The following is an 18,319-nucleotide window of genomic DNA, read 5'->3' as shown; positions in this document are numbered from 1 at the left end:
TAAGCCATAGAGTAGACGTTTACGCTGGGTAGCACCGGAGGGAGCACAAACATTTTCACGGAACAGCCAGCCTAGAAGTCATCTGAATTACCGGCAGTGCCGACGTCATCGAGAGTTTAATAACACAAGAGCGCTTCATTATTTACCTTTAGTTATAATTCAACCCTCTGGTCACGGTAGGTGAAGGAACACAAATAAACTTATAAACTGACAAACAAGACAACATTATCAGCCAGGTTCGTAAGAATGATGCCAGGCACTAAATATTATTTAGTAAGGCGTTTATTTATATTGAATTTGTTAGGCATAAAAAGCCTTAAACACAACATAATCAGTCAAGCGTCATTATTTGAATATAAATCAGTAACACCAAGCGTAATATTATGTCACATAAGGTTGCAGTAATGTTGAAGCTCATTTTCTGAATAACCAGCAGCTTAAAACAAGACAAAATAAACAGGGTGACAAAAACACACATTTCTTCTAAAGGAACCAGCGAGTATTATGGATAAAGCACAGGTTGTCTTTGCCAATAAAATAAAATAAAATACAAAAAAATAAAAAGTAAAATAAACAAAAGGCTAATGCTATGAAAATAACATGCCCATGTGAATTCACAGGCCAACGGCTGATTTCTTTATTGTTTTTTGTGATTTCAGCTTCATGCTTGAGTACGTGACATGCACATACGTGTCACCATTTAGTAGTCTCTCCCTTCCTTACATAGACACCCCCCCCCCCCCCCCCCCTTTGTCTTTCCCAATGTTCTCTGGTTTGTGCAGTGCTCTGACCAAGCACTCTCCTTAATTGTATTTCCCCGCCCATTGATTACTTTAATGGTGGTCGATGCTACACAGTAGGCCTCTGCGTGTGTGTCTGCACCACATCAAGGTCATTCAAGTCTCCAGGGAGGCAAAATGGAAGACATACATTCACCTTGTTGTTGTCTGGAGAGCGATATGCTCGGCCTTACAAAATCAGAAGACTGACTGTGCATTGCCATACCAGTTTACATTCATTACTGCTTGGTTGTTTTCTCCATCTTATGCCAACCAAATTGTATAATTTACGACCAGATTTTCGTAGTTTTTTGCTTTGGATGTTCCTGTAATAGTTCAGCTTCTCCATATTACATACAGCGGTCATTAAACTGTCATCTCGCGTCTCTCTAGACCATCTTTTTTTCTGTCTGTAATTACTTTGAGAAATTTTAATAGTGTGATGAGCACTGTGATGAGCTGTGACCATGGTGATACAGTCTTTTTCATCTCCCCTTTGCGCAGCAGTGCAATATGTGCAGCTTAGTGAGAACGTGTTCAGATACACCAAACGCCGTATCCTCATTAAACACTGTTTTTACTATTGCAAAAGTGACATTCCGAATCTTATTAATATTTTCATTCAGTTATTCATTTTTCAATATTAATGAAAGCTGAAAATTCAGCTGAAAAATTTACCACCCCACATATACAACAGTATATTTTGCTTTTTAGTGTGGTGTTATGCATTTAAACATTGTAATAGTTGAATTTGTCACAGGTTCATGGTTCCTAGTATATATTAATAGAAACTGCACATCTATTTCCAGCCATTCACACTTAAGTGCTTAACAATGAGAAACACTGTATTGTAACATTTGGGAAAATGTTTGTAATCTTACGAAATATGGAGTACAGTTTAGTTAAACGCCTTAGTTTAAGTCCAGTGCAACAGATCTTTTCTTCACCTGTTAATTCTTCTGTAGAAGAATCCGTCTACAACTTTTACATTTATTTTTCTTTACACATTCACATCACTTCACCCGTCCATTACAACACAAACATTGCCAAGAACTTCATTTTTCCATATTTGTTAAGGCAAATGCCACACTAAATATTGTCTCTTAATCACAACAATTCTTTTGTTTTTCTTTTAGCCACACAACTAATCAAACCAACAACAAACAACAAATACTCTAATTTCTAAGTGTAGCATATCCAGTCAGCCTGTAACATAACTCCTGTTTTTGTCTTTCTTTCTATTATTTGAGTGCTAAATATGAACAAATATGAAAGTTATCCCTGTTGGGAACAATACAAAGAGAACAGAAAACAAATAAGATGTCATAGATTGTAATCATCTATAAAGTCCCTACTGTGTCTTTGTGATTATATTCATTTATCAGTATTCTGTTTCCTTCTTCATCTTAATATAATTTCTTTCACAGCCCCGTGGAGCTACGAGACTCTATTCACTTTGGGCTTTCTTTAGGTGGTCTGTATCCACCCTGACCAGGTCAGAGTCTTCAGTCACCTCCAACAGAGTATCTATTTCGGGGCTGTCTACACTGACAAGCTCCCCTTCCTCCACCTCCACGTGCACACCCATCCCGTTCTCCTCTCCCCCTGGCTGAACCTCGGCTTCGCTCACTTCTACCATCTCCGTGTTCTGCACCACCTCCTCCTCCCCTTCCCGGATCTTCTTAACATGGAAGGTAAAAGGGGGAACGCGGTACACGGAGGTCTTGGAACGAGCATACATCTTGTGGTCAGGGGTGAGTGACTTCTTCATCTTCTCTTTGGAACTCTTTATCTTTGCCCTGCGCTCCTGGTTGGGAGTCATGCGGGTCCCGAGCTTGCCCATCTTCTTCTCAAGACTGTGCTTAGTTTTCTCCAGGTTGTCACGGGTTCTCTGTCTTGTCTTCTCCAAGTTTTCACGGGTTCTCTGCTTGGTCTTCTCCAAGTTTTCCTTGGTTTTTAGTTTGGTCTTCTCAATTTTCTCTTTGGAGAAGGCTTTCTTTATGTTATCGACTTGCTCTTTTGTGGTGCGTTGGAGGCGCTTTGTACGAGTCTCTATGAGCTCCTCTTCAATCACCACCTCTTCATCTGAATTAAGATTGTCTGGGAGTCCCTCCTGTCCCTCTTCAGGGATTTGCTCAAGGCCCTCCGCTGTTTTACTTTCTACCGCCTCTGCTGTCTTGGATTTGGATGCCTTTGGTGGCTTCACTTGGTCCTAAGGGACAAAATAGAAAAGAAAGAAAGAGAGAAGAGCATTAAGCCACTGTAGCAGAGTGAGCGAGACTGAGTTAAACACGCTTTACAACAATTTTTACAAACATTTCAATGGACATGATGTTTCATTAATTGTATTATATGAATAATGTAAAAATAGCATATGTTTCAATATGTTTTCAAATGTACCACCTATACAAAATTAAGATAATGGGCAACGGAATTGCAAATATCACCCTGAAACTCTGCAGAGTCATGCCTCATCAAGTAGTCAGTGTAAACATGTCACTGTGTGCAGCTGGTGCGGAGTGCCATCTAGTGGTGTCACTTATATGCTGAAAATTGTGCAAACAAAATGGTTTTAAATTTTTAGTTATGAAAGATAAAAGAATGTAGCCTGGCATATTTATAGGTATTATATGGCATGTCTTTAAAACACTAGTAAAACCTGAAAGGAATCCTATATTATCTGCAACTTTAGTCATAATGAAACTGAAGCTCACAATTTGTTCATCTAACCACAGGTTTATTTCCTGCCACTTACATATCATTTCTGTATAAAAGTCTGAAGACCTAATCTTCAGTTAAATCTCTCAGTAGACAATTTCAGCTTGTGTTTGGTCGGCAAAAGTGTTGATAATAAAATGCAGAATAAAGACTGGTGGTTAAATTTCACTGGAAATACTTAGTGGTTAGAATAGTTTCGGTTTAGCACATAATGCAAAGTGCAGCAGTTTCAGAGATGACCAGAAATTGCTGCATACATAAGCCCAGAAGCAGGACCATAGTATTTGTTCTATGCAAAGCTACACGGGAAGGTATCACCCTGTCAAACCACTTGGATGTGCATCTATTTGAATACCCCCCTACAAGTTACAATAAAACTAAAACAAAACCTTAAATCAAAGCACTTAAATTTTTTCATTTTACATCTGTCAACAAAGTAGACCACATTTCCATGTTGTTTGGCAGGACAGTGTCATTCCAGATATCCACAAAGGGAGGAGCAGTACTATGATAGAAATGTGATTCCCCCAACTGTCAGTTACTGATAGAGGGATCAGTCGACCCACCCTGCTGAACCACACCTCAGTACACCATCACTATAGTCACTGACTTTGTAGATACACATGAAAAAAATCAGTAATTCATGAGACCAACCTAGATATTTAGGAATATTTAGGATGTTCACAGTCTGACATCTAGGTTCAAATACCAATGAGTGTTTACATCTGAAGTTAATTTAAGAGGCATAAAAGGCCTCATATCTATTTTGTCTAATATCAGTCCGCTAAAGAGCCACAATCAGACAAATAATTATCCTGCAGAACACAGACTCAGATGAAACAGACACAGCGCTGCTCGCATGTAGCAAAGGTTTGTTTATCATCTCCACTATGAGGGACGACACATCTTTATTTGAAAATTGTAAAAAGAAACATTTCAATAAGGTGGGAATAATTTGTCAGCCACTGTTATTATAAGCTGCTATAATTACAATGCATACACCTAAATGCGAATACTGCCTAGGCAGTAGTCACCCTTTCACACTTTAAATGACAATTTAGGTAACTTGATGGTGGAGTAAATAGCATTTCAGTCATTTCACAGCAAGAATACTCATTGTTCTTTCTTGCTTTTTGCATGTTCTCCCTGTACCTGTGTGGGTTTCCTAAGTTAACTTGTGATTCTAAACTGACTGCTGATGTGATGTAGATAAAGTGCTTCAAGTACATAGGACAAATGCTGCATAAATGTGACATCTAAAGCAGCGGTCCCCAACCTTTTTTGCACCATGGACCGGTTTATGCCCGACAATATTTTCACGGACCGGCCTTTAAGGTGCCTTTAAGGCGCCTTTAAGGCGGATAAATACAACAAAATAAAACTAGTACCGGTACTGAAAAAAAGAAGATTTATTCATAACACACGTGAAAAGACCCAGGAAAACCGAGTTAACGATAAAAACGATAACAAAATAACGCTGAAAACCGATAAAAACCCTGAAAACCATACATTTCACACCTGAACCTCAACTCTCGCGGCCCGGTACCAAACGACTCACGGACTGGTACCGGTCTGAGGCCCCGGGGTTGGGGACCGCTGATCTAAAGTACATTGAGGGGTCAGTAAGACTTTAAAAGCTGAATTACACTGCATCAGCATTAGCTACCAGCATAAACCGCCATTCTGAAACAACACATTACAAACACAGGGGCTTTTTTTCTTGTGTGGCCCTAAATTGTGTTTTGGTTCCTTTACTTGTCACATGGTCATCAAAATTTTAAGAATCCCTGCTCTAAGTTGGCTTAAGGTTTGAAAGTTATAGTTTTTTGATAATTAATAGTTTCCTACTGTAATATAACAACTGTAATATCACTAGTATAACACTAAATATTACGTGACCTGTATTATCAGCGCTTATTCCTAACTTGTAAAAGACAAACAGCTGTCAGATCACATCAGTAGCACATATCTCTGCACCATTCAAATACTGCCACGCGATCCTATCATAAAATGGACATTGCAACCATATTCAGCACTGTATATAGTATAAACCTGCTCGACCCACTCTGTGTGGGTTTATTTTAGGCTGGCCTTTCCCGCTCTCTGGATTCCATGTACTGTTCTCTGGCTGCTGACTACTGCACCACTAAGAAGCTCCCTCCCTTCCCCTCCCACACAGCAACGGATAAACACAACGCTCTATCACCATAGCAACCACCCCCTCATGCTGTCTCTGGTGGGTAGTGAGGTGAAGTTTAGCTGGACAAACAACTGACATGTCTACAACAATATATTGGCACATGTTCGGCAGTTGCTGAGCATATTCCTCTTAAACTAAAATATATACTGCAAATGTTTTGCAGGTTAGCTCAGTGAGCACAGTAGGGCTGAGTAATGAGATGATAATTAAATATATTTTTGAACGCATAAACACATAATACTGCAACAGATTCCCATTTGCTGTTGTAAAATGTGACCTCATATATAAGACAACTTCTATATACACACTTCATGATAGCCACACACAGAATTAAATGTGTTCATTTAATTAAATTCATTTAATTTATTTAGGTGACCTTAGAAAGTATACACCAGCTCCTCCTCCCCTTCTCAGATTTTCCTGCAGAATTTTTATGTGCAAATATATACATTATATTATTTGTGTCTTGTGCTTTTGACATAACACAAAGAAAAGGTATGAAAATGGCGTAACTGAGAGCAAGTATGAGCAATGTAAGCCGACAGAAACAGAGACACTGTTATTCGCAGTTTATCCCATGAAGCTATACTGAGCGCTTGAAAAGAAAGTGTGGAGCCAATGGAAAACAGCAGTGCCTGGCAGGAAACAGGTGAAATCATACATAACATTGTTATACTGCACCTCACTAGAGCTATGTAATGCAAATCAAATCATTGGCCGAAATACTTTTGTGAGAAAAATGACAAACGTTTTACTTAAAACTGATGAAGAAAAAAAGCATTGCTTCTTCAGCATTTTCTATTCTCTTTTATTCATTTTTGTCTCGTTCTGTCCTAAATATTTACCGTAAAAGCTGCTTTTTTTAAAACTAGAAAGTGTATCTCGACCAGTTCCATTTTGGCCAACACTGCAATCCATGATTGTCTGTTTTAAGATAGTTCCTAAACATAAATATATGACAAACAAAGAAAAAAACCCTTTATATGGATGCCTCTTTTTTGCGATATAGCCTGTTAGAGTGTAGAGATCAACATTTCAGTATTTAAGGCTATTCCTCAAACCTAGTCTACGACTTAAACACATGCTATATACAAATCTATTTGTCACAAGCTTACGTGAGCTCTAAGAATAACTTCACATTTATAAAATTTTCAATTAGCCTTTCTAGGCTCATGGGAAAGTTTCACTGTTTACATTCTGAAAACCTGATACAGCCCACTCTATGGAAACTGTGATAAACCCTGTCTGGGTTTAAGAGCGAGATTACAAGTTGAGAGATTAACACTGATTTACATAAAAAGCGAATCACTCAACACGAAACACTCCACTGCAGCAAAGTTTTTGTACAGGACTTTGAGTGATTTCCTTAACAGTTGCAGCATTGCCGTTTGTCTCTTCCTGTGTGCACGCCCCTTAAGAGCTTGAGGACAAATATAGTAATTCCATTTGCGTCCCTGTGTTACCTTCCTTACTCCTTCCACTTTAATCGCTGTGGAAAAGTGAGCACTGTATTTCTGTGTGCGTTTGCTAACAAGCTCCAGGGGAAAAGTGACGGAGTAAGTGCGCTCTACTCAACGAATGGCGTGAATCCTAGAAAAAGAAAAAGGTGGAAAACAGCTAAATCAATTATGGAAAAACAGTTGAACCAGAAAAGTGAAGCAGGAAAAGATTAAAACACTGAGAATCATTACACCTGTGGGAGATCAAACCCTCTGGCTTTGAGGAAATTGGTTTTTAATGAAAAATTCAACAACAATGTTTCTAATCAAGGTTAAAAACCTGCCTGAAATATAATTTAATTAAAACTCTTTACAGCAGCACCTTTTAATTGTCAGAGGCTTAATGTTACTAGTCTGACTCATACAGTCTGTTACCAAGGACAACAGAGGAAACAGTGTCCTCAATTAGCACTATACTGAGACAACAGACGTTCTGACTAAAGCTGCTGGCATGTCGCTGTCTCTCTATCTGCTAAAAGACCCTTACTAACCCACTGTGTTGAACATTCTTGCATACTTATTGTGTCGCTGACAAGATTTTAGCATCATTTTGTCAAGCCAAGATGATTAAAAGTCAGAAGTGTTGCACATGCACAACACAGTGACTGTGTTCTCTGCTCAGCACGTGTCTAGAAGGTGGTTGCGCAGCTTTCAGTTTGTGGTATGTGTAATCATAATGTAAAGGTGTTTGTGGCTTTGTTCTGCTTTGATTAACTGCAAACATTTGGTTTTTTTTAATTCCCTACTTGCACCTATGATAAATGTCAGATTTAAAAAACCAACGCAGTTCATTAATTACTGATGTTGCCTTTGGTACGTAGCAAGCCGGACTATTGTTAGATAATCAACCCGTGCCAATAAAACAGACAACCCTGATCCACCTACTCAAGTGAAAAACAGACACACACCAATCCTTTTGAGGCAGTGTGATGAAAGGCCTCTCCAGTGAGTCACAGGAGCAGCTGTCTGATCCTTAGCAGTCCTTGCAGCTGTGCACTTAGCTTTCACAATGAGTGATCTCATTGACCCGTATGCCCCCCCCGAGAACTGAAAAAGGCTAAATGAAAGATTGACAAGAAGCAGAGTAGAAGGTTTGTGTGTTAGAGCGTTGCAATGGCCTGAATCACGATGCTTTGATCCCCAACGAGTGTGTGGAGGTTAAAATAAGGACATTAATGTACTCTGGTCATTAATATTGAGGCCTCCCACGCTTTCCCAAATAAGGCTCAAGCAATGCACAGATGACTAGATTAGCTGCGTTCTACTTCAGGCAGTTTGGGGTTTGCGACTAAGAATACAATGTTTCATGAAGCTCCCCTATTCGTTTTACATAAATTGCCCTGACGGCATCTTGTTAAAGTGTCCTGTGGGTTATGGGGCAAAAACAGCCACTTCAGCTGTCTGTAGTCACATTCATTGCAAAAAAGAGGACTTCTTTATACCACGCAGTCAATACGGCAATGCCATGTTATATTTTATACCACAGGAAGGGAGTTTCTTGTTTTTTTTCTCTTGCAGTAATTTGTTATTTTATAAATGGGGAAGCCCTTTTCCCCAGCCCAGCCTTCCCACATCCATTACTGTGAAACCACTGGAATCCCAGCTGGGTTAGTTTCATGCAAAGATGGAAAATTTACTTTTCCATTTACGTCCCTGTCCGAGCCAAAAGCCAGAGTGCTGGAAACGTATTATATAACATGGTATTATATCCAAATGTATTATATCCAAGGTAAGAATAGGATGTAGTTTTAGAAATGATCAAATCTCACATTTTAAAATGTTCAGTGTGTGTATGCATGCATTTGCATAATCTACTATGAACATGTCTTCTTTAAGGGACAGTGTTATTATTGTAACCTTGTTCTTTTCTGCAAAAAAAAAATGCCAATTACTGCTTTATAATATTATGTAATGTTATAATCAAGTAAGTGCATTTTACTCATGTTAACGCAACACTCAACCAAATCAGTAACTGACTCTAGTATTAATTCACAGCAAATTAATGATGATGATGACATATTAAAAATGGGATTGCCGTCAATTCAGTAACTCATCAATGTTATTGTACACTTAGTCTTAATTATGTACTTATATGTGAGCTTACAAGCACATTTCACCTTCAAAGTTCGCCTCTGTTAACATAATTTAAGTACTGTTTCCATTATTTATAGATTAATCATCCAAAACATCCATGTGCATGCAAAATCTAATGCCAAGGGTACACAAAACCCACGGTGTCCTGGCACACGCTGAGTGACAGCCTATAATTCACATGCCAGTGACAAGAAGAGCAAGCCGTCACAGCAGCAGCGAAACATACCACTGGGAAACCTGACTGTAGCACTTTAGACTGTCGGCTTGCACAGTCCAGATCTTACTTTCACATGCACTCATGTTAAATTACAAGAATAACATTTGGTCATATTAATAGTAAACATATCTATATATCTTATATATATAATATAAATCTTATATACAATTGACAGCATATACACAATTACAAGAAATACAAAGAGAAACATCCACATTTGCCATTTGTAATTCAATTTATCAATCAAATGGTACTCCACATTGTTAAACTCACACCCACTCAATGAAATAGGACACTATGGCATTTCGTTGCATTGCTACTGGTGTATTTATAGCAACAGGCAACATAACAGTTTCCTTAAATATACCAAGTCATATCATTTGGCCAACTTTATTTTTTTTTGGCTGTGCTCTTGTAGATGAAGGGTGTGCCTAGTGCCTACAAATCTTGGAATAAACAGCCCAGAGAGTATCAGAAGCTTCCACCAAGTTGTGATGTGGTATGAGGACACATGTCTGTTAGCTGGCCAAGAAGCTGGATGACAACTACAAATGACAAAATTGAGGGGTGGCCTGATCAGTGCCCCAGCTGGTAAATCATGTCTGCTGCTGTGGGATGGGGATGTTTGGTGAGATGGGAAGGCAGCTGTGGCTTGAATTCAGGACACATGAAATATGGTTATTTTAAAATACGCACCACAGAATGATCTCTTGCAGAGCAAGGCAAACAGCTCACACGAAAACATTAGATATAAAGATAATGCTGATACATACGCACACTGATGTCGCAGGTAATGGTGAGGGTTTTTTGGTTTTCATGCGTAACACAACACTAGCCCCATTTCCTTTAAACAACATCTCTATGCACTATGTCAAAATCTCCCTAGTGCACTACATCCTGTCAATCACATATTCTCTGTAAGTGCTGTGTAAGACTGAGCTGACACAGTGGCTAACTTAAGCAATCACAGGCAAAATTATCAGCCATATTTAATATATTAATTCAAAAATATATATACACATGTACACTGTTTTCACGTGTTGAAGTAGCAAGGGGTCCTCTTTCTGCTGTATAAACTGTATACTTTAGCGTGAGAAGCACAGGAAGGGATAGAGTAACACTCTCAGCAAATCCAACCTCAGCTTCTGGTGAAACCACACCATGCTGTACACTTGATCTGAAAAAGTAGATCAGAGAGGAAATGTCCTGTATGCTTGTTTGTCAAACATTTATCCAATTATCCTACCCAACCTCTGGTCCTTAGCCAGTCTTAACTGTTCTAAATAACTGTCTTTTTCAACACAATCTTGTATATTTATGTTGTTTCCTGCAAAATAAACCAAAGCAAAGAAAACAGAAAGACAACCCGAACAATAGCAGAGGACGGCAGCTGATACACAGATGACAAAGCAGTATTTTTGCCGCAAAAGGATAATGGCTTAGGACGCTCAAAAATAAAAAGGAGTTCCAAACAGAATGAAAAAGGGCTACTGTTACTCATTGGGTTGAGCTCAGTTGTTCCCTGTTGTCAACGAAATATGTGAGAGAATGAAAGAGAGAGTGATTAGAGGAGTACATCCAAATTTGGCAAAGAAAAGCTTAAAGCAAGAGCATTTTGACTCCATGAAGTCACAAAAGGGAAACTACCAACATGAGCATTTTGAATACCGTATCCACACAGAGTTCATCTTTGTAGCTAAGTTGTAACACTTAAACGTAGAGTCGGCAGGATCTTTCAGGGTAGAGGAGTACAGAAAGACCAACCGAAGAGAGGCTGAGAGGAGTGAATGACGTTTAAATGTGGATTAGAAGTCTGAGTGGGAGTAAAAAGGGCTAATGCAGAGTTGATGGGGAGTGATAAGGGAGAGAAACTGAGGAGGGAGGAGAACAAGTGAGTATGCTGGCAGGAGGGGCAGAGAGATGCCAGCAGGATGAATCACAACACTAACTTTGTGCTGCCGGTTGAGTGCTTTTTGGTAGAGTTTGTTGCTATTGCCTGCAAGAGTCTGCTAAGTACTTCACAACAACCCTGTATTTAATGAGCCTGAGACCCACTTTCTACCTAGAAACAAAGATTTATTGAGCTGAAAGAGCAAAAGAGCTTTGGTTGAATCGCTATGTTTGGAATAAATTGAACTGGGTTATTAAACAGTCTGGGCACGGTGAAAAGCTATAAGAGAAAAGTAGGCTTATGCTGGTGGTGAGGCTTGTTGGCTGCGATTTGAGCTCTGGAAGGTCTGTGGGGCTAGTGTGGAATAAGCAGCCTGTAACCGAGAAGCTTACATCTCCCTGATAGAGTTGACCACATGGATATCACTGTCCTTGAGCTGCAGCCAAACACACCCTAATTCCAGACACACAGCAGTACTGTCTCACACTCTGACTGACATACCCATATCATATTGCATAAACTAGATTAATCCACATAATTACATAGATAATGAGCATTACAAAACACAGAGAGATCTGATTGGTTGAATTACAGCAATTTAAAATTCATGCTTACTTTTCACATTTAAAGTAAAACTTTGCAAAATGTTGGATACCTACTAGTACATGTCATGTTTTCCTGGGTCAATCTTTGGGAGTGACCATGCACATATGCATGATCGGTCCATTCCATTAACATTAAACTGTATGTACTTGATAGATGCCAGAGCGCTCATTAATAATGATTGGTTTGCTGTGCATGTAGATATGCTAATTATTCTTTTCCCTCAAATGACACTAAATCCACTGAAGTTGACACAGCAGGACCCCGTCTTTGATACTTGTCCTCTAGTATTGCCTAGGCAGACCATATAGGATATAGTGTAGGGCTAAGTCAGTGGTAGGACCTTTTAAGGGTTTTGAAAAGCAACTGTTTAAGCCAGGAGTGGGCAATTTCCCAAGGGCCCCAAACTTAGTAGAACTAAGTTCAGTTTAAGTTCTTATGTGGTCCCTTGGTAAAATAAACTACACACCCTTGACTAAGCTAACTAAAGGCCTATAAAACTGACATAGCTGTGCCTGCTCTGTTTGGTTATGACCAATCTTTTATAATTGTCATAGAGCTGGGAAAAAAGCAGGAAGCTAAGAAAGCTCTTTGTTAGTAATCATGCTTGGGAAAGGCTAATTTCTTTTTGTGTTTCAAAAAGTAAAACTCCATCATTACTGGAATCCACCAAAAAATCCACCAAAAAATTGAGAATATTTACAGCTCTAACATTACAGCTACCATAAAGCTTTAATTAAGAAGCTGCAGTCTAGATTTATCAAATTATCTCTTGGCTCTGGGTTTATTTCCTCTGACAGCTACTGCAATCAGCAAACAAAAAACAGGAAGTGTGCCTTGGTTGGAAGCACTAAAATAGTCAAATGCCTGCTGCATGAGATTAATGGGGATGAGGAAATAAACCTGGGCTCACAGTTGCTCCTCTTGATATGACATGCGATCCACAAATGGCAGCAATACCGAACGCAACAGTCAGAAAGGGTGTTAAAGACAGAGGCTCATTGAAAACACTGGTCATCTGAAGCCTACAGATTAACCAGGCGTGTCTTGTGCTGAGAGAAAAGGAAGACCCTCACAGACATGGATCTAAAACAACCTCAGAATTGTGCATAAGTTGTCCATGGGATATAGTTTAAATTGTAAACTAAAAAAAAGAAAGTGCTGTTTTTTAATTAGAGCAATTCTGGAGTTAATGAGGACTTTTTGTGATTTATTTGCTCAGGTGTGTTGTTACAAGAAACTTCATCAACAGAAATATATTTAGGCCTAAATACTTTATTATTATATTTATTATTAAATATTTGTGATATGCAATATTGTACCTTTATAACTTTGGGCTCGGTATCATGCACAAGGATACTTGGGCATGCAGACTTGAGCAGCCAGAGATCAAACCACCAACCTTTTAATTAGTAGATGACCAGCTCTACTCCTTAACGACAGCCAACCCAAGCAGGAAGCACTGAGCTCTTTAATCAAGTAAAGAGCTGAATGCTTCCCCACCCCTCTGGTTTCACCGTCACGCCCTTCTGTTACCAGGGTATCCTGAAAGCTATCACCTTTGCAGGTTTAATTTTAAAGCATCCCTGTCAAAGCCTTTTGGGCCAAGAACTCCTAGACTATGTGGCTATTCGCATAACAAACAGCAAAAACAGACACAAGAAAAATAACCTGTAGTTAATGCAAGTAAGTAAAGTACAAAATCCTACATTGAAAAAGTTTCATTTATCTCATTCACGTTCTGCCTTCACTGACAGTGTTGAAAGCCAACATTAGCGAGGATATTGGCACAGACGCACACACACCAACACTTACACACACTCACCCGCTGGTACACTACCTGACACTAATTCCACAGATACCTAACTTAACCTCTACATAGTTTACAGTAATCCTTACCTTATCCTTAACCTAGTTCTAATCTTAAACTTTTCCCACTCTAACACATTAACACACATGGAGATGGTGGAAAGTGGTGAAACTTGACTGTGAGCCAGCTTTAAATTTGCACTGCTGCCAATATCTGTCAGTCAATTAAACTGGACACAGTGCAACCATTCACTGGCAATAAATAGACTGCGTGAGCCCAAAACAGCTACTGCAACATGGGATCACCAGCTCCTACAACTGCTTTGAAAATATCACAACGATCAAGTGCAGCCAGCGATAAGTGTGTCACAGGTGAGAAAATAGCAAGAGGTGATTCATGCTCTGTCTGCAATCATAAGTAAACAAAAATAAATTACTTAAATCTGATTTGAAAAGTTTAGTAGCTCCTTAAAAGAAAACTGCACATTTACAAACATATTTAAATAAAGAACCTGCAACATAGACAACCAAATTTACACACTGGCTTGCAGTACAACATGTAGTGTCAAAAACAGCAGGAGGCACCTGCTTTGCAGTGTAATTTAAAGGTCTAGGATCTATGATTGAATTTCTGCAAGATGCCAGTAGTGTAACCTGCTCCCACAGTGGACATCCCGGGAGGCTGATGTGAAAACGTTGTGCCTGCCAATATAGAGCCTGAAGTAAGCTCTACTCACGCGAGGCTTGCAGCCCTCAGATTCACTATTACTAATGTTTTTTAAGCAGATGCTCTGGTGTTGTGTGCATAAAGTGACTGCTGCTGAATCAATTTTCTTATGCTGTCATGAGATTTATTCCAGCACAAGAGCACAAGAAAATGCCTTGCTAAAAAAGAGTTGGTCAGTGTCACATGTCATATTTTCTGACACTTGCCACGTGAAATAAAACTGAGCCTGGCCCAGTGCTCACACTCAACCACTTATGTGGTCAAGTGTGAACTTGTACAGCGTGAATGCATGAATGTTAAGTGTGCTGCTCTTCTGGGAAATCTTCACAATAAAAACGACATCTTCATCTTACATGGGAGCAGCCTGCCAACTATGTCTGCTGGGCACTTAGGGGTGGGGCGTTGGTTCTGTCTCAAGTAGCCCTTCATGCCATATTTCATGGGCATTATATTTTTATTTACACCCACTCATCTTTATATGGTTTCACTGGATAATCGCATGGAGTGGGAGAGGTCACTACCTGTCTTTATTTTCCATGGCAGCTACTGGCTTTCCCTTCACTTGTGGAAGGACAAATGCACCTCTGACTACTCAACAGCTTCTAAGTAGTGGAAAGCAAAGCTGATGAATAGTTGGTAAACATCACAGCCTGATTTAGGGTTTAGGAAAAAGTGATTCAGACATTTATGTCATGGAAACCACAGAGCGAGCCATCCTGCATCCCCCAAAAAAACTGTTAGTCCGCTTTTCATTTTCCCAACAAGGGTCAACTCATGCTGCAGTGTGAGTCTCTCTCCCTCTGGTGAGATGAGGTCTAAAGGTAGTTCTGAGAGCCTTTCAAGTGAATTTCACACTTCTTCCCAACCTTTGTTTGTGATGTGGGAAATGCAACACATCTCTAACAAGTACATATTTATATTTATAACAGCCAGATCTAATAGATTAATCATTTAATTTTCATTACTTTATGACCTACACACATAGATGCCATTTCACCTGATAGATGAGGACTTTGAAGTTGCGTCTCTTGAGCAGCTCAGACTCGTTGCTCTCCAGCTTCTTGATCTGGCCCGCCTGCTTCTCGAGGTTGCTGCGTACTGTCTTGACGTTGACGCTGACCTTGCGTACCTTCTCCAGCATTTTGTTGACAGTGTTGGCGGTGTCGATGTGATTCTTGGACAACTTAGACAGCTCCCCTTGGATGGTTGACACTGACTTCTCCATGCCTTCTTGCCGGGCCTCCAGCCCATTCTGGGTCTGCTGGATCTGGTCTACCACCCCGATAATCTTGTCGAGCAGAGACAGAATCATGACCCCATTCATCTGCGCTTCACTCTTCCCCCCCGAGCCAGTTGCCAGCACCGGATCGGTCGCCTCAGCTGGATCATCGTCATCTACTGCCGGCTCTGTGGCGGCACCCACCAGAGCGACCTCTTCATCATCGTAAGACACTTCTGCAAGGGCTCCATGCTCCTTCTTGACACCTGTATCAGCCATTGCTCTCAATTCCAAATACAAACTGCTTGCACGCTCACTACAGATAAAAATACCCTGGTGAAAAGTAATCTAGAGGAGCCACGCTGAACTCAACTTAGTCCCTTATTCTCTTTCCTACCGCTTAGACAACTTTCTTTACCACTTGTTTCCCTCTTTGTAGTTTGCTTTACAGTTAAAATTCTCTTCACCCTCAGTCTTTCACATTCAACTTTCTCTGTCTCTCTCTGCCTCTGCTCCGGGATGCCAGCCAGCCAAGGGGAGTAGGGCCTCTCACAGCTCAAGCATGTGTACCCTGAGTCAAATGCCTCTGCTCCCTGTGAAAGCACCCAGTCACAGATTTCCCTTCTCACACCCAGCCTCCACCCATAGCTCCCCCTGCTGCTGCGGCTCCACCCTATTCTGTCCCCAAGTACAAGGCAGAACTTCCAGACTCCACCTCTTGCAGTGACATAACAGTGCTCTCAGGGAAAAAGGAAAGGTGAGTGCCACTAGGTGTGATATCACAAAAAAAGAAACATTTGGTCAACACGGGGAAATGTGACACAGTTGAAAGAGTTTTAAATCACAGCTACACTGAACAGAGTAAGTAAGTAAAGCTTATATAGAATTTTTTCAAGAACAGAAGTGCTTCAAAAACAAAAATGCAATTTAGGAAAAACTTAAGATACAACTATTTAAATGGTATAAACAGATAAAACTAAATGTAAACAAGCCTGCACACTCTCATTATTAACTTAGACTACTTCACTCCCAGTAAGTTCCATAGATTGCAAGCCACAGTCCCATAAGCGGTCTCTTTTTGTCCTTAGGGCAGACTTAGATATCCCCAACAAGCACTGATCAGCTGTTCTAAGAGATCGATGGCTCTTGTAGTTCACTAATAGAAAGCGGTATAAATTGAAACCTAAACTTTATAGGGAGCCAATGTAAGGAGGACAGAGAAGCCTCGAAATTAGAGGACTTTTTTTTTTTTGACAGTTTTGGCGACTTAAACTTGGTCCTAAACGTTATATTTAATCAAAAAACACAAATACTATTAACTTAACTATTAAGATAATCATTTACTAACGTGGTTCACTTTCACTTCCCTCCAGTGGTCTCCGGGAGGAACAACAGTTGTACGCTACTGTTGTCATTTCACGTGCAATAGCGCAGTAGTACTTCCGGTTGGTTTGTTCAAAGTAAGAGCTGAGATTTAGAGTCTCTTTGACCACCAGAGGTCAGGATGAAGTTCATGCAAATGAACCTTTCCCCTTTCATTTTCTGCTTGTGTTATATATTGCTGAATATATTTTGTACACATATAAATGTATATATTGCAAAAGGTACTTAAACTCTTCCACCTTCACTACCTTTACCCATTGTAGGTTCATCATTAGACCTGCCTTCCTCTCATTCACACACATGTATTCTATATTACTATTCTATAATGACTTAAATTCTTCTTGTCTCCAGAGTATGGCTCCACCTCTCCAGGCTGTCTTCCGATTGATCTCTACTATCACTAAAGATCACAATGTCTAAAATCTATACAATTTGAATCCATCTGCCACTCCTACCACACAGCTCACCACATCAATATAGACTTCCCCATGCAACACCGCAGTTCCTCTCTTGGTACCCCATCAGATACTTTCTCTCTGTTCACAAAGGCGGGTGCAACTTCTTCTGAACCTCTTTAAAATCATCAATTACAACAATTTTGGTCTTGTTTAGGCAGCGAAATTAAATTACATTCTTAGAACTTCATTTACTGTAACTTTTTTTTATGATAAATGGAAAATATATCTTTAAAAAACAATAATATGTATTGATAAAAAATGAAAAAATGTCTCTCCTAAGAAGCTCTTTTAGAACAGATGTAGTTGTGATGGAGGCCTTACTAAACAACAATGTATTAAAACAGACAACAGCAGATTGATACTTCTGCAAGGCATGAATGCCAAAATTACTTCTTTACAGGGGTTCTGATGTCTGTTCATCCATCCATCTCTTACTCGGTTAACTTGGTTAAGGACATTGACTGAAAAACAATTAGGTCTTTGCCACAAGAAAAAACAAAACAAAACAAACAAACAAACAAAACCATTCCAAACAAACTCAATGGGGTTTATTTGAAGAACTTATAGATTTTATCCTGGAAAACAACAACAACAAACAAACAAAGAAAAAACTGTGAGTACCTAGTGTGGGTTTACAGCTTCTTCACACAGTACAAAAACATGCATGTTATGTTAATAGGTGATTCTAAATTGCCCATGAATGAGAGGTAGATAAAGTGCTT

At 39.6% G+C, this 18,319-nt stretch overlaps 1 protein-coding gene across 1 annotated transcript; it reads right to left on the bottom strand.

Moving 5' to 3' along the window:
• Positions 1 to 749: 749 nt before the first annotated feature.
• Positions 750 to 16,412, bottom strand: cavin1a (caveolae associated protein 1a). The gene is made up of 2 exons (XM_086289762.1): positions 15,535 to 16,412; positions 750 to 2,991 (listed from the first exon to the last, which is right to left on the bottom strand). The coding sequence occupies exons 1-2, from the start codon at positions 16,033 to 16,035 to the stop codon at positions 2,227 to 2,229; spliced, it is 1,266 nt and encodes a 421-aa protein (XP_086145888.1). The 5' UTR covers positions 16,036 to 16,412; the 3' UTR covers positions 750 to 2,226.
• Positions 16,413 to 18,319: the final 1,907 nt, after the last annotated feature.

This window comes from Aulonocara sp. 'chitande type north' Nkhata Bay, linkage group LG4 (assembly GCF_057382095.1).
Source record: "Aulonocara sp. 'chitande type north' Nkhata Bay isolate Kocher_YH1m ecotype deep benthic linkage group LG4, A_spYH_male_GT1.1, whole genome shotgun sequence".
Classification (NCBI taxonomy): Eukaryota; Metazoa; Chordata; class Actinopteri; order Cichliformes; family Cichlidae; genus Aulonocara; species Aulonocara sp. 'chitande type north' Nkhata Bay.
Note: the sequence above shows the minus strand (reverse complement) of the source record. Positions and strands in the feature narration are given on the sequence as shown.